The sequence below is a fragment of the Symphalangus syndactylus genome, chromosome 4, assembly GCF_028878055.3.
Source record: "Symphalangus syndactylus isolate Jambi chromosome 4, NHGRI_mSymSyn1-v2.1_pri, whole genome shotgun sequence".
NCBI lineage: Eukaryota > Metazoa > Chordata > Mammalia > Primates > Hylobatidae > Symphalangus > Symphalangus syndactylus.
The window spans coordinates 61,528,046-61,543,951 of record NC_072426.2 but is presented as its reverse complement, the minus strand read 5'-3'; the positions used below and the strand labels follow the sequence as shown (position 1 = coordinate 61,543,951).

At 36.7% G+C, this 15,906-nt stretch overlaps 1 protein-coding gene across 21 annotated transcripts in view; it reads right to left on the bottom strand.

Moving 5' to 3' along the window:
- The window catches only part of ZGRF1 (zinc finger GRF-type containing 1), a 103,027-nt gene that overhangs the window by 3,175 nt on the left and 83,946 nt on the right, over positions 1–15,906 (bottom strand). For 19 of the 21 annotated variants that reach the window (XM_055274831.2, XM_055274833.2, XM_055274828.2 and 16 more), the window contains 5 exons: positions 15,608–15,767; positions 12,193–12,270; positions 11,299–11,446; positions 6,023–6,150; positions 5,041–5,164 (listed from right to left, as the gene is read on the bottom strand). In XM_055274831.2, the coding sequence (XP_055130806.1) occupies positions 5,041–5,164; positions 6,023–6,150; positions 11,299–11,446; positions 12,193–12,270; positions 15,608–15,767 (638 nt within the window). Of the gene's footprint in view, positions 1–5,040; positions 5,165–6,022; positions 6,151–6,193; positions 6,315–11,298; positions 11,447–12,192; positions 12,271–15,607; positions 15,768–15,906 lie in introns of those variants that run through there. The other 2 variants (XR_010120504.1, XM_063637982.1) reach the window with 2 other exon arrangements.

Here is a 15,906-nt window from a genome sequence, read left to right as displayed (position 1 = left end):
TACCAAGAGTTTTCTCTTAAGGGCAGTGAAGTTATTACAGATGTTTTTGTTTTGTTTTTACCTTTTTTCTTTCTTTTTTGAGACAGGGTCTCGCTGTTGCTCAGGCTGGCCTCAAACTCCTGGGGCTCACACGATCCTTCTGCCTCAGCTTCCTGAGTAGCTGGGACTACAGGTGCCTGACACCCCACCCAACTTTATCTATTTTTTTCTTTTTTTTCCTTTTCTTTCTTTCCTTCCTCCTTCTTTTTTCTTTTCTTTTTTTTTTTTTTTCTTTTTCTTTCTTTCTTTCTTTCTTCTTCTAAAGAGTCAGGATCCTGCTCTGTTGCCCAGGCTGGAATGCAGTGGTGAGATCATAGCTCACTGCAGCCTCGAACTCCTGGACTCAAATGACCCTCCCACCTCAGCCTCCCAAGCAGCTGAGATTATAGATTATAGGCATGAGCCATCACACCCAGCTTGCCTTTTCTCTTTTCTGTAGTTTCCACACTTTCTGTAATGAGTAGTGATTATTTTTATTTCTTTTACTTTTAATAATTGTGAACTAATTCAAATATACAGAAAGCAAAGAAATAATATTATGTCCAAACTTACCACCCAGACTTGACGTTAGCCATATTAAGTCATTTTTGTTTTGGCTCTCTTTTTTGTTAGATAAAATATGACATATATAGCTAAAGATCCTCCTTCATTGCTTTCTTCTACCACCTTTCCCAGAAATAACCCCAGTCCTGATTTTGTTTTGTGGACTCATCATACATGTTTTTATATGTTTATTGTATTAGTATGAATCTATAAATAATATATATTATGTGCTTTTGAAATTCTCATAAATGGCATTTTACTATAATTATCCCTTTGTGCTTTGTTTCTTTTAATATCCACTATGTTTCTGAGAACTATCTATATGGATCAAGCTCATTCATAATAACTGTTTTTTATTCTACTCTGCGACTAAATCACTTTTTTGTTCATCCCTTATTTGCCCATTTAGAATTCCCCCAAATAAAAACCTACTTCATATTTTAAAAGGCATTGACAATAGGTACATGAAAAAAGGGAAGAACAGTGTGCAGAGTACACTACCATTTGTTAAAACAGGGAGGGAAAATGTTATGTATTTGCTTACAGGCATAAAATATAACAAGAAAGTTACAAGAAAGGAATGACAGTTTCTTTGAAGGGGAGAGAACGAATGGTTGCGGGACAGAAGGAGAAGTCTTCACTATTTCCATGTTTTTTGGTTCCACTTAAATTTTGAATCATATGACTATATTACCTATTCAAAAATGTTTTAAGAATTTAGATAACTTTTTATTTAAAAAATTTTTTTAGTAGAGGCGGGGTCAGAGCTCTGGTACCAGAGCTGTTGTCGAACTTGTGACCTCAAGTGATCCTCCCACCTCAGTCTCCCAAAGAGCTGGGATTTACAGGCTGGAGCCACCATGCCCAGCCCTTTTTTAAGATAATTTTTTTTTAGTTAAGATTTTTTTTAAAAGGCCATTGAAAATGTCTAATACAAAAGAGGTTGGATACTGACTTGTCACAGAAGAGGTAGAAAGTTTTGCAATCAAATTCAATTACAATTAACAGCTCAAGACAACTGAAAGCTTCGTTCTTTGCAAAACAATATAATTCAACTCAAAATTCAATGCAACTTGAAACTCAATCTAGGGGGGAGCTTCTTAATTAAGAAGGTAGAATAAAGCTGCCTTGTAGAATCCATTCTCCAATATATAAAGGTACAAAAAATACAAAAACAACAGCAAAGAAAATTCAGCAATTATGCAACAAAGAAAGATTTACAGCCAACCCAATGCCATAGACTTTAAAAAGTACTTGTCATTGAGACAAGATTCTGGGGTGGAAGTGAAAAATGCAGCATAGTGAGCCAGAATTCATATGATGGCAATGGTTTCTAAGAAGAATAATGAAAAAGGGAATGTGAACTTGGCAGTTTTTAGTAGAATTGAAGGCTCAAGAACTGTGTCCCTTTCCCAGAGAAGGGATACTCTTGGGCCTCAGATGTCCTATCACTTTGATGGGACACCACCATAATTCCAGGTACTGAGAAAACAGAGAATACAGATCTGAGAGAGTATCTGACATCCAAGCATGAACACCAGAAAATGAAACAAGAAGGGCAACTATACAAACATAGTGTTTATATAGTTGTATAGTTTCTATAGAAACAGTGTTCTCTCTCTCTTTCTCTGCCATGTGAGGACACAGCAAGAAGGTAGCATCTACAAGCCAATGACCAATGGAATAGAATAGAAAGTCCAGAAATAAACTCTTGTACATGTGCTCAACTGATTTTTGATGAGGGTTCCAAGACAATTACATGGGAGAAAAGGATAGTCTTTTCCACACATGGTATTGGGAAAACTATATATCCACATGCAAAAGAATGAAGTTGGACCCTTATCTCATACCATATACAAAAATTAACTCAAAATGGATCAAAGACCTCAACATAAGAGCTAAAACTATAAAATTCTTAGAAGAGGCCGGGTGCGGTGGCTCACGCCTGTAATCCCAGCACTTTGGGAGGCCGAGGTGGGTGGATCACACGGTCAGGAGATCGAGACCATCCTGGCTAACACGGTGAAACCCCATCTCTACTAAAAATACAAAAAATTAGCCGGGCATGGTGGTGGGTGCCCGTAGTTCCAGCTACTCGGGAGGCTGAGGCAGAAGAATGGCGTGAACCCGGGAAGTGGATGTTGCAGTGAGCCGAGATTGCACCATTGCACTCCAGCCTGGGCGACAGAGCGAGACTCTGTCTCAAAAAAAAAAAAAATTCTTAGAAGAAAATATTGGGGAAAATTTTCATGACATTGGATTTGGCAATAATTTTATACCTATAACACCAAAAGCACAAGCAACAGAATAAAAAATAGGTAAATTGAACTTCATCGAAATTAAGAACTTTTGTGCATCAAAAAACACTATAAAGTGAAAAGACAACCAACAAAATGGAAAAAAAATTGCAAATCATATATTTGAAAAAGGATTAATTTCCAGAATATATTTTTTAAAAAAAACCTCCTATAACTCAACAACAAAAAACCAAACAACCCAATTAAAAAATAGGCAAAGGACTTGAATAGGCATTTCTTCAAAAAGGATATAAAAATGGCGAATAAGCACATGAAAAGATGCTCAAGATCATTAGTCTTTAGGGAAACCACAATAAGATACCCCTTCACACCCATTAGGATGGCTATGATATTCAAAAACCAACAAGAAGTGTTGGTGAGAATGTGGAGAAATCAGAACCCTTGTGCACGGCTGTTGGGAGAGTAAAATGGTGCCGCTGCTATAGAAAAAAGATTGGTGGTTCCTCAAAAATTTAAATGTACAATTATCATATGACCCAACAATTATACCTCTGAGTATGTATTGAACTGAAAATAGGGATTTGAACAAGTATTTGTATATCAATGTTCACAGAAGATTTTTCACAAGAGCCAAAAGGTGAAAACAACCCAACTATCTATCAACAGAAATGTAGTACACACATGCAATGGAATATTATTTAGCCTTATAAAGGAATGAAATTCTGATACATGCTACAAGGATGAACTCTAAACACATTATGCTAAGTAAATAAGACAGACATAAAATGACAAATACTGCATGACTCTACTCAAATGAGGCTCCTAGAATAGGCAAATTCACAGAGCTAGAAAGAAGAACAGAGGTTACTAGGGGCTGAGGGAAGAGGAAATGGGAAATTATTGCTTAACAGTTCAAAACTTCTGTTTGGGATAATGAAAAAATTCTGGAAATGGACAAGTGATGGTTGTACAACATTATGAATGTACTTTAAAGTAATAATAATAATATAGTACTGATACATGCTGCAACATGAATGAACCTCAAAAAGTGAAAGAAGACAGACACAAAAGGTACATATTGTATGATTCCATTTATATAAAATATCCAAATCCATACAGAGAGAAAGCAGGCTGGTGTTTGCCAGAAGCTGTAGGGAAGAGGAAGAGGAAATGGACAGTTAACTGTTAAATGGGTAAGGATTTTATTTTGAAGTGAGGAAAACATTTTGAAACCAGACAGAGGTAGTGGTTACACAAGAAACTGTGAATGTACTAAATGCTACTAAACTGTTCACTTTAAAATAGTTTCTGCTATATAAACTGCATGCTGTAAAGAAAAAAAAGTTTTTTTTAAGAAATTTAAAAAATGGTTTTATGTTAGATGAATGCAATGGTTTGAGTGTGTCCCTCAAATTTCATGTGTTGGAAACTTCATCCCCAATGCAACAGTGTTGAGAGGTGGGACTTTCAAAAGGTGATTAGGCCATGAGGATTCTGCCTAATCCTCACAGATTAATGCCATTATCACATGAGTGGGTTCCTCATAAAAGGATGGATTTGTGAATGGATTAATGCCATTCCTGGTATATGTGTGTGGGTTAATGGATGAATGCCATTATCACATGAGTGGCTTCCTCATAAAAGGATGAGTTTGGCCTCTCACACTCTCTTGCTCTTCTGCCTTCCACCACAGGATGACAATGAAGCAAGAAGGCCCCTGCCAAATGCAGGTCCCCAGGTCTTAGACTTCTCAGCCTCCAGAACTATAAGAAATAAATCTCTGTTCTCTATAAATTACCCAGTCTCAGGTTTTTCTGTTATACCAGCACAAAATAGACTAAGACAGTAAATTCCACCCCAATTAAAAAATGTTAATAATTTAAAATTATTTACAATGTGAAGTAGTGCTCCGGGTAGATAATAGAGACATTATAGGTTTTTTTGGTTTTAGAGCAAAAGTTATATACTCCTACCCACTACTCAAATAAATAGGGAAAAAATTCCTTTTATAAAAGGGCACTTAAATTATAGGGTTCCACTTGTCTTTAAGATGAATACTTTCTACACAACTCCAGTTATACATTATTTTAAGGCAGGACTAAGTCTTCTAATATTTTCATTCTCTATCAACACACACACACACACACACACAATGTAGAATCAATAAATGATAATTCCGTAAGAATTTAGCAGTATGTACCATTAAGCAAAGTCGATCAAAAAGAGTTTGTTCCAATCCATTTTCATGAGCTGCATCAGAACCCTGAATAGTAGGAGGTAGCTGTTTGGGATCCCCAACAAGAATCAGCTTTTCACACTCAAACCTAAAACAGAATTTCAAAAATTAATCTAAGCAATTAAAAAGGGTGCATTAACATCATTTACTGCACTGTTTGCCAAAATTGCACTTCGAAATATTCAAATGCCATGAAGTATCCTGAGTACTAATAAAGCTTAGTAGTGCTATTAAGCGCATTAAAGGCTTTGAAAAGTTATGCAATAAAGAATCCTTTATATAATTTAGTTGCCCTCCCTGCACATAAAACCTAGTAGGTGCCCCCTGCCTCTGCATGGAATTAATATTTCACAAAGCATATTTGGGAAATGCTGGTTTTTAGAATCCATAAACTCTTAAAATTAAAGTCTTTCTTAGGAGTCATTTAGCTTAAACCTTTGTTTTAGAAGTGAAGTAAATTGGGTTCTTAGGGGCTAAATGTTTTCCAAAATAGGAGTAGGATATAGTGGGGAAAAATCAAAGTTTTATAAACAAACCTATATCTAAATCTGAACTCCATTATATTTTAGAGACCCAGCAAGTTATTTAATCCTTTCATGCTTCAGTATTATTAGTTTTTCTTTTTCTTTTTCTTTTTTTTTTTTTTTTTTTTGAGACGGGGTTTCACTCTGTGTCACCCAGGCTGGAGTGCAGTCGTGCAATCTCTGCTCACTGCATCCTTGACCTCCTGGGCTCAAGCAATCCTCCCACCTCAGCCTCTCAAGTTGCTGGGATTCTAGGCACACACTACCATGCCCAGCTAATTTTGTATTTTTTGTAGAAATGGGGTTCGCCATGTTGCCCAAGCTGGTCTCAAACTCCTAGACTCAAGCAATCCACCTGCCTCAGCCTCCTAAAGTGCTAGGATTACAGGTGTTACCCCTGGGGAAAGAATCTTTTAGGTTACCTTGCAATGGGAAGGAGAGAGGTCGGTTCAGTTATCTGACTACACTCATCCAGCACAACTACAGGAAATTTAAGATCATTCATGCATGGGAATGGGCAGGCTGCACAGGTAACTCCAACTACTCGAACCTTTATTACAACAAAAATGTTATTAATTAACAATTATTAAAAGAAAATAAGAGAATGTATTTACCAAAGAACTTGTAGGCTAAAATTAGAGAGTGAGCTAGTCCTAATTTAATTCCTAGCCATCAGAAATCTTAGGTCATCATATCTCCACATTTTTATTATTCCTACATACAAAATGGAAATCAACAAATGTAGGTTACTTAAGCCACAAGCCCATTAACAAGAACAAATAAAAGACATATTTTGATATTCAAACGGAAAGTATCACAATATCAAGCATTTGTAAAATATCAAGGATGACGGCACATATTTTATCGTCTAGATGAGGTTAGACAACATACATTATATCAACACCAGCCAAAGTTCTTCACAAAGAACATTAAATATGCTAATGAAATATTCTTTGCTTAACCTTCAAGCACATTAGTTTTATTTATTTAAAAATGTAAAGATGACTAATTCTAAACAACAGTAAATAAAATGTACTCGTAGCCTGTAAGTATATTTGAATCTTGTAAGTTACACATTATAGCAGCATGCCATTACTCTCAAGGCAAAAAGCTTCACAAAAACTGATTTTTAATCTCTGGAATAAAATGTAAACAATAGGGAAATCTATGAATTTTCTAATTAGATGTAGTCACTGACCTAGTAGCCCGCTATCTATACACACATGTGTACATACACATATACACACGTACACACACACGTTTGTACGTATACATATGTGTGTATAAACACAAACACATAGATATACATGTACATATACAGTCATGTGCCACATAATAATGTGATGTTTTGGTCAATGATGGACCAGATATATGATGATGGTCTCATAAAATTATAATGGAGCTGAAAAATTCCCAGCCCCGTGACATCACAACCCTCACAGCACAATGCATTATTCATGTGTTTGTGGTGATACTGGTGTAAACAAACCTATTGTACTGCCAGTCATATAAAAGTATAGCACATACAATTACGTACAGTTCATACTTGGTAATAAATGACCATTTTAGTGGTTTATACATTTACCATATTATACTTTTAATATTATTTTAGAATGTACTCCTACTTATTAAAAAAAAAAAGTTGGCTATAAAACAGTTTCAGGGACGTCCTTCAGGAGGTATCCATAAGAAGGTATTGTTATCATAAGCGCTGACAGCCCCATGTGTCCTATTGCCCCTAAAAGCTTTCTAGTGGGACAAGGCTGGACGCGGTGGCTCAAACCTGTAATCCCAGCACTTTGGGAGGCTGAGGCAGGCAGATCACAAGGCCAGGAGATCGAGACCATCCTGGCTAACATGGTGAAACCCTGTCTCTACTAAAAATACAAAAAAATTAGCCAGGCGTGGTGGCGGTGCCTGTAGTCCCAGCTACTAGGGAGGCTGAGGCAGGAGAATGGCGTGAACCCGGGAGGCAGAGCTTGCAGTGAGCCAAGATCACGCCACTGCACTCCAGCCTGGGCGACAGAGCGAGACTCCATCTCAAAAAAAAACAACAACAAAAAACTTTCTAGTGGGACAAGATGTAGAGGTGGAAGACAGTGCTATATTGACGATCCTGACCCTGGGTAGGCCTAGAATAATGTGTGTGTTTGTATCTTAGTTTTCAACAATTAAAAAAAAAAGTTTTAAAGGTAAAAAAAGAAAAATTTTAAACAAAAAAGCTTATGAAATATTTTTGTATATACAAAATGTGTTTTAAGCTGTGTTATTACAAAAGAATCAGTTTTTAAAAATTTTAAACTTTATAAAGTCAAAATGTTATAATAAGCTAAAGTTAATTTATTATTGAAGAAAGAAAAAATTTTAAAATAAATTTGGGGTAGCTTAACTGTACAGTGTTATAAAGTCTACAGTAGGCCGGGCGCGGTGGCTCACGCCTGTAATCCCAGCACTTTGGGAGGTTGAAGCAGGCGGATCGCTTAAGGTCAGGAGTTTGAGACCAGCCTGGCCAATGTGGTGAAACCCCATCTCTAATAAAAATACAAAACTTAGCCAGGCGTAATGGCAGGTGTCTGTAATCTCAGCTACTCGGGAGGATGAGGCAGAAGAATCGCTTGAACCCAGGAAGCAGAGGTTGCAGTGAGCTGAGATCACAACCTGCACTCCAACCTCGACAGAGCAAGATTCCATCTCAAAAAAATTAAAATTTTTTTAAAAGTCTACAGTAGTGTACAGTAATGTCCTAGGCCTCCACATTCACTCACCACTCACTCACTGACTCAGCTACAGTGACTTCCAGTCCTGCAAGCTCCATTCATGGTAAGTTAACTATAAAGTTAACTATTAAAAAGCTATAGTATATATAGTTTTCTGAGGACTTCTAGAACCAAAACTTTGTGGTTATTATTTCTAATTTCTCCTTCCCTCCCTCCCTATACAGGCATACCATTTTAAATATTTTATACCATATTTTCAAAGTACATCTTCTGTTTAGATACAGAAATACCACTGTGTTATAATTAATTGCCTACAGTATTCAGTACATGCTGTATAGATTTGTAGCTGAGGAGCAATAGGCTATACCATGTAGCCTAGCGTGTAGTAGGCTATACCATCTAGGTTTGTGTAAGCACACGATGATGTTCACACAATGACAAAATTGTAAAACAATACATTTCTCAGAATGTAACCCCATTGTTAAATGATATATGACTGTACTTATTCTCTTCTAACAATCTAAAGATCTATAAAATTATACTTCTTGATAGCAAGGGCAGTTCATACCAACTGACCATATCTTTTTTCAACAAACTGACAAAAAAATATGCTTTACAAATTAAATATTGCCTCCACAGATCCTACAAAATAAGAAAACATTACAACTGCTTTATTTTCTTTAATAATAAATAATATTCACCACACACAATAGCCCTGTATCAGTTAGGTTTTCTTCTTTTGTTAAAAACAAAAACAAAAATCTTAAAGCCACATTTATATCAGAAATTCCACAGTATTTAAACATTCAGTTCTTTAAAAATGATCAAGCTTTGGTGCCACTCTGAAATATTATTCATTTTATTTAATTTCTGGCAACTATATCTACAAAACAATCTTAGAATGAGAACTCTAAAGTTATGTGTCAAGAAGCATTTTTTAAATTTAAAGAAATATCTAATACAAAAACCTAAAGTATTAAGTTTTCTTTAAAAAATTATGTTATCTTTTAATTTATTATTATGTTGCTGAGATTCTAACAGCAGAAAAGATTTTGTTACTGACCTAGCAAGTATTAATTAACTATAAAGCATTTTTAAAAAATTACTTTTATTGTGAAGACATGTCACTTTAGAAATGAGTCAGGTCTTCCGGGCGCGGTGGCTCATGCCTGTAGTCCCAGCACTTTGGGAGGCAGAGGTGGGAGGATCACTTAAGGTCAGGAGTTTGAGACCAGCCTGGCCAACATTGTGAAACCCTGTCTCTACTAAAAATATAAAAATTAGCCAGGTGCAGTGGAATGTGCCTGTAGTCCCAGCTACTCAGGATGCTGAGGCAGGAGAATTGCTTGAAGCCAAGAGGTGGAGGTTGCAGTGAGCTGAGGCTGCGCCACTGCACTCCAGCCTGGGTGACAGAGCGAGACTCTGCCTCAAAAAAAAAAGGAAAAAAAGAAAGAAATGTGTCAGGTCTGAATGCCTGACTAGACCTTAGAAATATGTCAGAAAATTTCTAAAAAAAAAATTCCTCTAAAATAGTTTTCATTTGTGAATAGGTGATACAAATGAGCAATAGGTGGTAACTGGGTTTTCATTCAGAAAATCATTCAAGAAATCATTAACAATGATATATATGAATAATGATTCTTATATACCATTGTTATATTGGGTGAGTAAAATGATAAGTAGTTTACATAAATGACTAATTTGTATTAATTGAACACAGCAAAACTAAGCCTTTCCGGATTTGGTTAAGAAGAGAGTATGGAGTTAACTCTATAATTCAAATAACAGAAAGTTAGTCTGAAGTTTTCTGAGGACTTCCAGAACCAAAACTTGTTATAGATTGGTTATTATTTCCAGTTTCTCCTTCCCGCCCTAGGAAAGTACTATTACATATGCACACCCTTTGCCACGTTACTTGGCAGTGCTTCCCACCAGAGAAGTAGGGGAGTATATTTCCCTGCCTCACTGATGTTAGACTTGGCCATGTGACCTGTGCAAATGGAATGTCAGCAAACATAATATGAACTGAAGCTTTAAATGTGTTTCTGTGATCTGTCCTGCCCTTTTGCACTTCTGCCATCTGTTAGAAGATCACGCCATAGCAACTGTTCTCAGAATGAGAGACTTTACCCATAGCCTCAGGCCAAACCACACCACTTGACCTGTAGTCATAAGCTGTTGTCTTAAAGTACTGAGACTGAGTTTGTTAACCCTCATTATTTCAGCAATAGCTGATCAATATAGGGTCCCAAGTAGACTGATTTTCTCAACTCTCTAGCAGAAAGTTACCAATGTGCAAATGGCCCAAGAAGCCAACAACTTTCTTTTACTCCATCCCCATTGCTTTTCCCCATGCTCTCCTTTCATAGGAGGAAGCTGCTGATTGATTTTTTCTCTTCCAACAGCTGATGCCCAGGCTTCCCTAGATCAAAACTTGATAAAGGAGATAGTGCTACCTGTTACAGCCTGGAATCTTGTGTGCTTAGTCTTGGCTCCCAATACCTGGAAGCTAGCGTCTGAGCCTCCTGGATTCTTGGATACAAACAAACACTAAAAATCTTGGCTTTCTTGGACAGCATCAAACACAAATTTCATTTGGATATTTTACTCAGGGTCAGATCCTCTCCATCACTGTTTCTCCTAGAATACAACTAATTTCATTTAACTTGTAAGGAATCTATTCCCACCTCTACACTTTCCTCTTCAAGCCTATAAAAAGAAAGTAAACAGGGAGAAGGAGAAAGGATGACTGGGTCATGGTGAGTTGGATCTATTCACGAATTTGAAGAACGCTTTGAAGCAAACATAAAACATACACTGGGTAGACTATATCCAAGGATCCACATGCATGCACCTTAGTAGAATATAAACTATCACAGCAGTTTGTTTTATTTAAAGGAAATATTATTTCATCAACAGACATAAGAGAATCTGAATGGTATATATAAATCAAGAAACAAATTGAAGCTACTACTTCTTACCTGCTTCAGCAGGGTTCTATTGGTCCCCAGTTTATGCTGCTCAATGCTTTTTCTCACATACACTCTTTCCGTAGAAGTCAGGTCTTCTTTCATTAGTGCATGTAGTTCCTTTAACTGTTCACTTTCATTTTCTGAGCCAGCATGCAAGCTAAAGAATTATATTAAAACACTCCTCTTTATTCCATTTTTCATAACATCACAGTAAAGCAAAATACAGATTTTCTTTTTTTTTTTTAATTGTACTTTAAGTTTTAGGGTACATGTGCACAATGTGCAGGTTTGTTACATATGTATACATGTGCCATGCTGGTGTGCTGCACCCATTAACTCGTCATTTAACATTAGGTATATCTCCTAATGCTATCCCTCCCCAGTCCCCTCACTCCACAACAGGCCCCAGTGTGTGATGTTCCCCTTCCTGTGTCCATGTGTTCTCACTGTTCAACTCCCACCTATGAGTGAGAACATGCGGTGTTTGGTTTTTTGTCCTTGTGATAGTTTGCTGATCCCATTACTGGGTATATACTCAAAGGATTAGAAATCATGCTGCTATAAAGACATATGCACACGTATGTTTATTGCGGCACTATTCACAATAGCAAAGACTTGGAACCAAGCCAAACGTCCAACAATGATAGACTGGATTAAGAAAATGTGGCACATATACACCATGGAATACTATGCAGCCATAAAAAATGATGAGTTCATGTCCTTTGTAGGGACATGGATGAAGCTGGAAACCATCATTCTCAGCAAAATACAGATTTTCTAAGTTAACCAAGTAAAGATAAGCCTTTCTCCATTCTTCAAAAATCAAACTTAAGGTAAGAGTGATATAAAAGTACCATGCTTCCCTCTGACCATTCTGTGACTTCTGGAATTTTGCATTCTTACCTATAAGGTAAAATTGGTTTGGCAATCTTCCTAACACTCCCAACTCTGATAAAGTTTTCAAATCCAAGACCGAGAAGCCTTTAAATAAGAAAACAATATAGATTCTGATTATTTCGGAAACAGAATATAAAGTTTCATATAATAACTGTGTTACTACAACTAATTTTGTGTAACAGTATATTTTAATTATAAAATTTAATGTGAAATACCTAAACTCAAAGTAAATGCAAGTAGTTGGTTTTTTAAATATAATGCATTTTCTAAAGAATTTAAAAATATGCATTATTCCATCTTGAAGGCTCACTAAATGTTCATAAAATGCCAATGTTAGTATTTATCACAAATAAAATTGTCTCTAAAGACAAAATATAGAAAGCAATAGCTATCATATACTTAGCACCAAGATTTGTTAGGAAGAGCCTCTTTACGTATGTTACATTGTTTAACACTCACTACAGCTCTAGATGATATCTCCTGTTAGAGATGAGGACACAAGCTCAGAGGTGAGGTATCATGATTCAAGCCCAAGCAACTCTGTCTACATCCAAGGGTTATGACCGTTCCTCTACATACATTACCCTCCAGTTAGGGCTTTGTGAGGAAGGACCCCTCACCTACACTTCCGTTTTATATATCTTACAGCTCTAGCACTATGCTGGGAACACAGATGGAACTCAGTGAATACTCAACCCTCTGAAACTTCTACTACCTCAAAATGGGAATTTAAAGAGCTGGAGAACTAAACTATAGATCTCTAAAAACAATTTTCCAAAATAATTATGAAACAAACTAGTGTCAATACATGAATAGATTTCGATTTTTACATTTTTCACAGTCTTCACCTTGAAGAATAATAGCAACTTAACAGGCTGAAATACTAGTTTACAATTTTTTTTCCAATGCAAGTTTGGTTAAATCTATAATAATAAGGGATGAAGTCTCCTCAAAGTACTATCCACCCCATACTCCTTCATTTCTTCTCAAGAAACTGTTCCATCCATTACAATAGGAAAACATTGTCTGTTCAAGCACACAATGAGAAGGTTATTTCAGTGTGAAGAAATGTATGAAACCAGACTATAAGCAGTTGAAGCATAGATCCTAATTAGAGATTCACATTTCTCAGGTCCTTATCAGAGATTTAAGCATTAAAGAATCTCTTTTATAAGTTTCCTGTTAACTTTTAGTGGAGTACTTAACCTCCCTCCTCATTCTAACTTCTTGTTTTTTTGTTTTGTTTTTTAATATTGTTTTGTTTTCTAACAGTCTACAGTTAAATTGTCATCTTGGGCTAAGCAATCTAAAGTTCCTTCCTGTGTAGTCTCCAGGTAACTCCTCATTGTCTTTATTAAAAAAAAAAAAAAAAAACGTTGTCCTCAGCCACTCTTTTAAATTGCTTATGAGTGTATACTCGAAGAATCTTTCTGAAGGGAAATTTGAAAAGTATATTTAGAAGCTTAAAAGTTTTCATATTTTTTATTCTAGGCTTAGGATTATTTTCCTAAGGAAAGAATCAGAAATGGATACAGAGTTTTATGTTTAAGGATCTTTGTCATAATATAATTCATACTGGCAAGAATTTGGAAATAATTTACTGATCAAAAATTGCTTAATGTATGGTATAAGAAAATCATTGAATATAATAGAGTTACAAAAAATTATGTTTTCTAAGATTTTTTTTTTGAGACAGAGTCTTACTTTGTCACCCAGGCTGGAGTGCAGTGGTGTGATCTTGGCACAATGCAACCCCCACCTCCCAGGTTCAAGTGATTCTTGTGCCTCAGCTGCCCGAGTAGCTGGAATTACAGGCACGTGCCACCATTCCCAGCTAATTTTTATATTTTTGGTAGAGATGGGGATTTGCCATGTTGGCCAGGCTAGTCTTGAACTCCTGGCCTCAAGTGATCTGCCCGCTTCAGCCTCCCAAAGTGCTCGGAATATAGGCATGAGCCAACTTTTTAAGTAAGAAAAGCAGGACACAAACAACACATACTATTGAATCACAAATTTGGAAAACAAAATGTGTGCGTGTATATTTAAAAATCTGTAAATAAATATAATAAAACATCTGTGTAGTCTGCATATATTCTACCATAAGCATTAACTTGTATAATTATGAAAATTAATTTTTAAAAAGCTTAGGCTTAGAAATAATGACTGTTCCTCCTAATCAAACTTTGCCATTTATGTTGAAATTCAGATCATTAAACATCAGAACATTGGTGAAATACTGTAATACTGCTTTGCATTTTTAATAGTCTTATGCAATCACAAAAATCTTAAAAACAGATTGTCTTCTTTGCATTCCTCTTATTGAAATAAAAAACATAATGTACTTAAATTTGTTCAGCCATTTTACCATTTTACTATCGTGTTCATATAGGCAGATGAACAAGAGACTAATCTATAACTACTGATTCTAGAATTTGATTTTAGCCTACTTCTTTCTTTTTTTGAGACAGACTCTCCTGCTGTCACCCACGCTGGAGTGCAGTGGTGCAGTTTCAGCTCACTGCAGCCTCTGCCTCCTGAGTTCAAGCAATTCTCCTGCCTCAGCCTCCTGAGTAGCTGGGATTACAGGCACCTGGCACCAGGCCAGGCTAAGTTTTTTTGTATTTTTAGTAAAGACAGGGTTTCACCATGTTGGCCAAGCTGGTGTTGAACTTCTGACATCAAGTGATCTGCCTGTGTTGGCCTCCCAAAGCGTTGGGATTACAGGCATGAGCCACCATGCCCAGTCTGATTTTAACCTACTTCTAAGGTAACAGACCCAAGACTCCTAGGTCAGAGACAAAGGACTTTTACTCATGGCACAGAAAGCAGTATAATCATCAACATATCTGCATTGGTTTCCCTTGGTTCCCAAGTCACATGAGGAGACAAACAGCATCCAGGTAGATGCCTGCATGTGCCATGGGTTGAGGAGTAGGGCAAGAACACTGAGGCTGGGGATCCATTATCTTATAACAAGTAATAAGCACGCCTGTTCTTTGTCCTGGAGGGAGACATTACTTCATCAGTCAAAGTTGCTTATTGCAAATAAACTGTGAGAAATGTGTTGGGTAAGAATGGTCAGGGACTTGCATCCTTAGCATCCCAGCAGGGATGCTCAGGGCTGCTGGCAGACTGCCTCCCCCAGTAATACATCTCTAGCCCTACATGTTCTTGGCTGAATTTGAATTTTTGCATGAGTATCACTGTGCCAAAATTTCCAGTTCTGGTTTTGATTTTATCCTACTTACAAACTAATTAGCCCATTACTGTTTCATAGATGCTGGCTTCTGGGTCAGAGACAAAGGTCTTGCATTCTTGGCATAACCAGCAAGAGTACATGGACACTCAGGGCCCATAGTGGGTTGCCTCTCTCAACAATATCCCAAAACATTAGCTACTTAAATGCACTTGTCATGCCTACCCAAGAAGTACTCTGTCAACAGCCACATTAGTAGAAGAAGAAATCAGAAGTTTCCATGGCCTTGCATTTCCAATGGTGGGAGCTTCACTCTTTTCAAACAGCTGTACAAAGAACAAAATCACCACTGCCAGCAAATAACTCTTTCCTGCTCCAAACACACCTAATTATTTTAAAAGAAGAAAAAAATAAAAAGCATAAAATAAATAAATTTCTTTTTTCTTTTTTTTGAGACAGAGTCTCACTCACTCTGTCACCCAGGCTGGAGTGCGGTGGCACAATCTCAGCTCACTGTAACCTCC